Source organism: Phoenix dactylifera, chromosome 9 (assembly GCF_051530095.1).
Source record: "Phoenix dactylifera cultivar Ajwa chromosome 9, Ajwa_hap1_PhDact_Kaust_v1.1, whole genome shotgun sequence".
Taxonomy (NCBI): Eukaryota; Viridiplantae; Streptophyta; class Magnoliopsida; order Arecales; family Arecaceae; genus Phoenix; species Phoenix dactylifera.
Window position 1 is genome coordinate 30,088,848 of NC_143198.1, and position 8,806 is coordinate 30,097,653.

At 43.7% G+C, this 8,806-nt stretch overlaps 1 protein-coding gene across 1 annotated transcript; it reads left to right on the forward strand.

Annotated features, from left to right (window-relative positions):
* Positions 1-516: 516 nt before the first annotated feature.
* LOC103708965 (putative alpha,alpha-trehalose-phosphate synthase [UDP-forming] 7) lies at positions 517-4,998 on the forward strand. The gene is made up of 4 exons (XM_008794092.5): positions 517-737; positions 937-2,956; positions 3,580-3,853; positions 4,099-4,998. Exons 2-4 carry the CDS (start codon positions 963-965, stop codon positions 4,447-4,449), a joined length of 2,619 nt encoding a protein of 872 aa, XP_008792314.3. The 5' UTR covers positions 517-737; positions 937-962; the 3' UTR covers positions 4,450-4,998.
* Positions 4,999-8,806: the final 3,808 nt, after the last annotated feature.

Genomic DNA, 8,806 nt, shown 5'->3' on the forward strand with positions numbered 1-8,806 from the left:
CAAAGTATGAAAAGGACACAAGTAGCGCACCCCCGATGACACCCACAAAGGCACCCAGTCCTACGGGGTTTTTCAATTAAAACAGGGACGGAGCCATGACAAGCACGTCACTCGTGACGCCACCACCTCGCATGTCGCCGGCGTCATGCGTGGCCCCACACACACGCCAGCGGGCTCCGCTGGTACAGCATCCAGCTGGTCTCGGGGTTCATCTGGGACCGTCGATTCGGAAATGAATGGGCGAGATACGATATAACACAGAAAAGAGTCGCGTGATTCCAGCTGGGATCAGAGGGGGAGTCGGCTGGCCGACCTTATCCGGTTTCTCCGCTACCCTCCGCTCCAACTACACTAGCTCGCATATCCCATTTCTCTCCTTTTTTTCTCTTTTTCTTTTTTTTATCCTTTTCTGGCCCTTCTAATAATAAAATAGAAAATAATGAAATTTTGAGGGAAAATAAATCCATCCCATTCATCGCCCTATTTATAGATCTTTATTTATTTTTCTTCTTTCTTATTTACAGCTAGCCAGAAGTGGAGGCCGCCAAACCTATAGATTTTCTCTCATTTATTTCGCTTCCCTCGTTCTCGCTCGCTCGCGCTCTCTCTCTCTCTCTCTCTCTCTCTCTCTCTCTCTCTATGGCTGCAAAGAAAAAGAATTGAAGAAAAGAATCAAGAAAAGAGTTAAAAGAAATTCCCTTTCAATTCGGCATAAATCCACTACCATTTCGATCGAGGTATGATTCTTTCTTTAAATCTCTGTTCCTTCAATCATTTTTTTCGCCTTGGAATCTTTATGTAATCCGATTCGCGGATCTATATGAGTATCGTAGCATTTGATGCGATGAGATCAAGGGGGTAAGGTTTGATGGGGATCGATTCTTGGGGTTTGGGTGGTGTTCTTGGGTTTTGATCTGGTGTTCTTGGGGAGCGCAGGCGCTGTTTGATCGAGACGGCGAGGAATGATGTCAGGGTCGTACACGAATCTCCTGGATCTGGCGTCCGGGAACTTCCCGGCGCTGAGCGTCGGCAGTAGGCGGAAGCAGATGCCCAGGATGATCAGGACGGCGCCGTGGCCCCGCTCCGAGCTGGATGACGAGGAGTCCGCCGGCAGCGGCTCCTCCGACGCGGCCTCCTCTCTTGCCCAGGACCGTATCATCATCGTGGCGAACCAGTTGCCCGTCCGGGCCTATCGGCGGCCGGACGGGTGCGGGTGGAGCTTCTCGTTGGACGAGGACTCGCTCCTCCTCCAGCTCAAAGACGGGTTTCCGGAGGATATGGAGGTTTACTACGTCGGCTCCCTCCGCGTCGACGTGGAGGGCGACGAGCAGGACGACGTCGCCCAGGCCCTCCTCGAGCGCTTCAAGTGCGTCCCCACCTTCCTTCCTCCCGACCTGCTCGAGAAGTTCTACCACGGCTTCTGCAAGCGGCAGCTGTGGCCGCTCTTCCATTACATGCTCCCCTTGTCTGCGGACCACGGCGGCCGCTTCGACCGATCCCTCTGGAAGTCCTATGTTGCTGCCAACAAGCTATTCTCAGAGAAGGTGATGGAGGTTTTGAACCCGGAGGATGATTATATATGGATTCATGACTATCATCTGATGGTGGTGCCGACTTTCCTCCGGCGAAAGTTTAATCGGCTGAGAATGGGGTTCTTCTTGCACAGCCCATTCCCATCGTCGGAGATCTACCGGATGCTCCCCGTCCGGGAGGAAATTCTCAGGTCGCTGCTCAACTGCGACCTCATCGGCTTCCACACCTTCGACTACGCCCGCCACTTCCTCTCCTGCTGCGGCCGAATGCTGGGTCTCGAGTACCAGTCGAAGCGCGGGTATCTCGCGCTTGATTACTTCGGCCGCACTGTTGGGATCAAGATCATGCCGGTCGGTGTTCACATGGGCCAGCTACAGTCCGTGCTCCAGCTTCCCGATAAGGATTGGAGGGTAAACGAGCTCCGCCAGCAATTTGAGGGAAAGACGGTGCTCCTCGGCGTCGATGACATGGACATTTTCAAGGGGATCAACCTCAAGCTGCTTGCATTCGAGAACATGCTCCGGCTGCATCCCAAATGGCAGGGAAGGGCGGTTCTGGTCCAGATTGCTAACCCCGCCAGGGGAAGAGGACGGGACCTTGAGGAGATCCGGGCTGAGATACAGGAGAGCTGCTCGCGGATCAATGAGGAGTTTGGGGATGCCGAGTACAGACCGGTCGTGTTCGTTGACCGCCTTGTGCCCCTTGTCGAGAGGGTCGCCTTCTACACTATCGCGGAGTGTGTTGTGGTCACTGCAGTGAGAGATGGGATGAATCTAACTCCCTACGAGTACATTGTCTGCAGGCAGGGGATTGCTGGCTCTGAACCCGGTTCGGAAGCCGACGGCCCTAGAACGAGCATGCTGGTAGTCTCGGAGTTCATTGGATGCTCCCCATCATTGAGCGGCGCGATCCGGGTCAACCCATGGGACATAGATTCGACAGCAGAGGCGATGGTTGAGGCAATCTCTCTTTCTGGTGCAGACAAGCGGCTGCGGCATGAGAAGCACTACAGGTATGTTAGGACTCATGATGTGGCCTATTGGTCGAGGAGCTTCTTGCAGGACATGGAGAGGACCTGCAAGGACCATTCCAATAAGAGATATTGGGGGATGGGCTTCGGATTTGGATTCAGAGTGATGGCCGTGGATCCTAATTTCAGGAAGCTTGATGTGGATGCCATTGTTATGGCCTATGTGGTGGCGAAGAATAGGGTTATATTGCTGGACTACGATGGGACGGTGGTGCCTCAGACATCAATTAACAAAACCCCAAGTGCCGAAGTTATCAGGATCATAAATTCTCTCTGCGCTGATAAGAAGAACAAAGTTTTCATTGTCAGCGGGAGGGAGAGGGATAGTCTAGGGAAGTGGTTCTCACCATGTGAGAAGCTTGGGATTGCTGCAGAACATGGCTACTTCATGAGGTATATATGCTGCTCCTCCTTGACTGCTTGAATTTTGGTTTTTATTTCACTCTTTCATATGATTTACCAGCAGGGAAAATAGATGGCTGAATCTTGCTCCTACTGAAAAATGGCTGCCTTGTGTAGCATTGTATTATTAGTTGAATAGATCTTGGCGTTCTCCTAAATTAGGATTCATGGTAGGATACCTCTAAATATTGGAAAATCAGTTTTATTTTGTTTGTTTTTTAGATTCTTCCATTTGCACTGCTATGCATTAAGATGTCAAGTTAGAAAAACTCAAGGTGATTGTGAGGTGATAACAAGAGAAAAGCCTGTTGCAAGATGCCATGATGTCAAAATCTGTAAATTTTGATAAAATAAAGAAAATAATTTTAAAAAAATATTGAAGGGAGATCATGGAGGCATTCTCTTGCATTTGTAAATGATGTTAGGATATCTTTTAGAAATAGGCTGTGGAGAGTAATTTTGTTACTTGCTGCTTTTTGGTCACTTAGCTTCGGCCGAAATGCTCTGGATCGATAGGACAAAAAAAAAAAAGAAAAGAAAAAAGAAGAAGGAAGGAAACTTGAGTAATGAGGAAAAATGATATAATAACCCCTGCTTTGCATCAACGTTTGCAGGTGGACTCCAGATCAGGAATGGGAAATCTGTTGTCAGATTTCCGACTTTGGATGGATGCACGTAGCGCGGCCAGTGATGGAGCTCTATACTGAATCCACTGATGGATCCAGCATCGAAGCGAAAGAAAGTGCTTTGGTTTGGCACCACCAAGATGCTGATCTGGGCTTCGGATCGGCTCAGGCAAAGGAAATGCTCGGCCATCTCGAGAGTGTGCTTGCAAATGAGCCAGTCTCGGTGAAAAGCGGCCAATTCATTGTTGAAGTGAAACCTCAGGTGCGTTTTCCTATATCATTGTTCGTCTCCCCCAGCCCCCATGCACAACTCCAGAACACACATTCCGGTTCTAGTCAATCTACCGACCATTAAGAGTGATCTCATGACTAGTGGTTGAATTCTCGTTCCTTGCACCGTATGATAATCCCAAGCTAGTCATATGGTCCATATGTATAAGTCCTGTAATTGCTGTCAAACTCAACCTGGTTAGTATCATCTCTTGTTATGTTGGTGTTGTTTTGTAGGGAGTTAGCAAGGGCTCGGTGGCAGAGAAGGTCCTGTCATCAATGGTCGAGAATGGGAGGCGGGCAGACTTTGTGTTGTGCGTTGGCGATGACAGGTCGGATGAGGACATGTTTGAAGGCATTGATGGTGCAATGACAAGGAACCTGGTTTCCCCAAGCACATCACTGTTTGCTTGCACGGTCGGGCAGAAGCCAAGCAGAGCCAAATATTATGTGGACGACACTGTTGACGTCATAAACATGCTCGGGGCACTCGCAGAAGCCTCTCAGTCCTCCTCCCCCTCCACCGAGTGGAGAACCAAGCAGCCCTCCCCATCATCTACAGATACGACAGATGATACATCCAATTGAGGACACGTTCCCGCTCCGCTTCCTCGATTTTTTTTTTTCTTCCTCCTCAACCAAATTCCAGGTAGAAGTAAAATTTTTTTGATGGTTCTCGGAGCTGGAGGTATGAAGCAATCGTTGCTCGGAGCAATTGAGATGCAGCAGATTGCATTTGGTCAGGCTTCTTAGGAGGTAGCTTATGCAAGTAACCATGTTCATAAACCGACTCATAGTTTTTTTTTTTTTTTTTTTTTCCCGAACGGTGAGGCGCCTGGAGCAAGTTTCAGGCTTGAGTCAGCTACTACTAGGAGCTTCCAAGGTCAGTTCTGACGCTTGCTCCAGTGGGAACCAATCTAAGAGGTAGGTGCTACCAAATCTCGTTTCTTCTGCCGTGGAACTTGTGCGATGGAGGAAGATCCGGAGTGTCATCAGATTAACCGGTTGAATGCTAACTCCTAACATACAATTCAATCCATTTTCTTCATGTACATATCTCGCTGTTCTTGGACTGCTGTTAGAAACTGTCAACTTGAGAGGAAAGGAGGGGAGGGAAAGAAAATATTTTCCAAGTTAGATTTACAGTTTCAATAATGACAAATTAGAAAGCTGCTCTGTGCCCTTGTGTTAAAGAACCGTTGATATACGTCCAGAGGCTCTCTCCAAGCCACGTCGGTTCCTTGATAGGATGATGATTGGATGTTGATCATAACCCGGAAGTCTTAGCTATCTTATTAAAGTTTACGTATGTTAAGTATTGGCTCGCTCATGTTTAATCTATTTTCTTCAAATTTGCGATATCCTACCGAGTATCTGTCCTATCAACCTAAGCTTAATCCAAAAGATGAGGCACTCTCGGCACCTCATTTTCACCATTGACAGGATGTTTTGGAGAAAACAACCTTTGTGCACCTCGCCATCTACATCCAAGATATTTTAAAAAGAGATGTGGTTTGAACGCTAATGAAGTAAAAGAACAGGAACATCATTATACTCTTCTTTGTCGCCTTCTAGATGCTGCAAAACAAATGCTGTGGGGACTCCCATTAACAAAGTCTCCCAGAAAAGAAAAAACTAATAATTAACCCAAAAAAAAGAATAATTAATTGAATCTTGACCCTATCAGACGTAACATTCAACTAATTAAAGAAACATGTGTGTGCACAATTTCATATTTATTAGTTATCTTGATTAAGAAATTTAAGATCAGCCTCGGACAATCAATGATGTCACTCTTTTAACTCCTTGAAATACATGATAGATTCAGATAGAGCAACCTGATTCCTCTATAAGTCATATAAAAAATATTGGACCAACGGCAAGAATATGCTCCACATTGCTATGAGTCGAAACCAGAATATAAAAATCCAACTTAATTGGCCTTTCTGCGATTTATAACCACCAACATTGATCATAATTACTCAATGATGCAACGCGTGCGTGGCATTTGAGAAATCATGAAAGACAACAATTTGATAATTAATTAATGGCAGAAAACCGCACATATATTATGAAATATGGTTGCGTTATTCTCATTTCAAAATAATATTATGTGTTAAAATTCATTATAAATAGTTTGCTTAAAAGCCTTTTTACAATCACACTTCAATATGCTGGAATCATATCATGCAGAGCTAATAATGTTTTTCTATGATCTATATATACTTTTCTACTCAGCAATGTGCTCAAATTTCAAGTATAAGCAGATCTTTTCAAACATGTGGACTTCACTGATCTCGCCCTCATCACCTCTTTTAGGTCACCCACCCAATGGCTGATCTATGCTTGCTGTAAGCAAAGCAGGTAAGACTGTGGATTAGATGCAAATATAATTCAACTTTTGCGTGCAAGATTCAAAGGCAAGCTTGGAATGCTGTTTGAGATCCCTAACAACTGTTTCTTTGATATGCCATCATAATTCCCGTCATGGAACACGTTTTTAGCCTTCATGGCAACATCATTGCTTTCTTCTTGTCAACGAGGCCTTAAGTAGTAGTTGATATATTCGTTCGTCTGCCAGATTCATGACGGGCAAACCTACTGGTTCCTAAGGACGACCTTTCCAGTTGTTAAGAATGATCTGCTATAACTTGAGCCTGCTATAGCTTACAAAAATAATGGCTGAGAACTTTCACCCAGTCTCTATATAAGCTACCTGAAGTATTGCTGCATCGCATGCATGCAGGGGGCTATTTGCAATTAAGGTTGGCGTCGAGTTTTTGGAGCAGGCTATGACGCACAGCTTGGCTGAAACCAGAAGCAAGCGTTGATCACACTCCAGGTAATTGAACCAATGTAAATGAAGAAGAAATCGACCTAGAAACCATCTGTACACAGATAATCTACCTGGCTAAATAAAAAAACCAGGATTTTACCATAAATTTAGGTGCATGTGAAGTTAAGGTGATCCGAGTCTCTCCAATCATGATTCAGCCAGAAACTCTTGATAATTATTTTGTACAAAGTTTGATGACAGACGAATAATGCTCTGAATGCGGCATTTTGATCAGAGTCTAAGGTGCATAATTAATGCTACCAAATGAACTTTCAACATCTAGCTCAAAGCAGAAGGTAGTGGGTCGTAAACATTGAATTTATTAGTGGTTTGCCCGTTGCTGTTTAGTTTATTTATTCATTGCATAGTCCTTGGTGTAGGAAATGAACTCAGGAAACAGTGTTAAGAATCTTAGCGGGATCACTTTTTCAACTTCGATTGAACTTGGAATAGTAATCTGATAAATCGAAACAGGAAAAGTACTGCATGAGCTTTATTTGAGGATAAGGCTTGCCACCAACAACGGATGACAGGATGTTTGTCAGAGATTGCATCATATTTTCCCAAAAAAAAACGCAAAAACAAAAACGAAAAGAGCAAGGCTGCAGTTTGGTTAATTGGGTGGCCATGAAGTATATTAAAACAAATAATTTCTGGTTAAATAGGTGTTATGAAAATGAGGAGGATTGATCGATTCTCATAAAACTCGATTTTCAGATTTTATGACCTGCCAAATTCTATATGATCAGTTTAATAAAAAAAAAAATTAAACAAGAAGTTTCCAAGATTCTTTTGTTTTGGGTTTCTTAGCTAACCTATTTTACCAAAACTCCGCAACGAAAAACGTTTCAAGCATGTCAAGGCTTGCGCTTTCTTTCACAGGATGGAAAAAATATACTAGAATGTCCTTTAGCTGTCCATCCATTTCGTACACTCTTCAGTTATATGTCATTTGTTCCCGAGCCCTTGGTTTTTTCCTTGATGGAGTGAACAGAAAGTTAACAGGCAAAGTATCATTAGCTTTTTTCAATAAAAAAAAAAATAAGAAAAACTAACATTTGCTTTGGATGCACGAATCATGTGATGCATGTGCTTAGTATCAGGACTCCAGTATTTTATTTCAGTTTTTTTTTTTCTTGTAAAGAAAGCAAAACAACATACAAGAAGAAGATGATTCGATTCTGAAGTCACGAATGAACTCATTCCACCAATTCTATGGCACTGTTTGAAAACACAGTAATTCAACTGGCCGGATCGATAATTTTCTTTAATCCAGCGCTTAGCAATTTAATTCCGTAATTCAGTTTTCAGGTGGATAGATTATCCATCTATATTTTATTTGTTGGTAGTATTATGCGTTTTGCTACTACAGTCACATTTATTAAATATGACCTGCATTTATTCTTACAAACTTTGTTCTAATTCTTTTATGTCTTCTATACTAATAGTATTTAATTTTTTTTGCACTGAAAAATTTTACTTGCTCGAGTTGCCAAAGTACCGGGGAAAATTGAAAATCCAGTACATTAAATTGGCAGTCAAGAGAAAGCAGGCCTCTGGCCGATGATGAGGCTAATCTTGTACCACGACTTTGCCCGATGGTGGAAACATAGCATCTCGCCACAACTGGAGAGAAGAGACGAGAAAATGGGATAGAGAGAGTGGATTGTTTTTCTTTTAACTCTTCTCGGGGTTTGGAGGAAATAAGGCACGATCCTCCGGAGAGAGATGACAAGAGTCAGAGAGCAACTTCAAAGAGGAGAGGAGAAAGAGAGCCACTTCCCACTAATATTTTGAGTTAACGATCATAACATGGACTCCATTAGATGGTCTTTAGGATCCATTGATGAAAGGGAGAATTTTTGCTCTTTCATAAACTATAACATTTCTATGTAATATGCTTATAAATTAAACCATGTATCCTTAATGATTACACACATACTAAAGCACTACAAAAATATATATATATTGGACCTTGCTTCACCACCACAGACGGCAACAAGCGTTCCATGCTGACATGTCATGCTGCTATTGGTAAACCACCTAACGGACCTTTCGCTTTAACCCATCTTATTTTGGCAGCCGCTAACCACTTGTCAATATCATTTC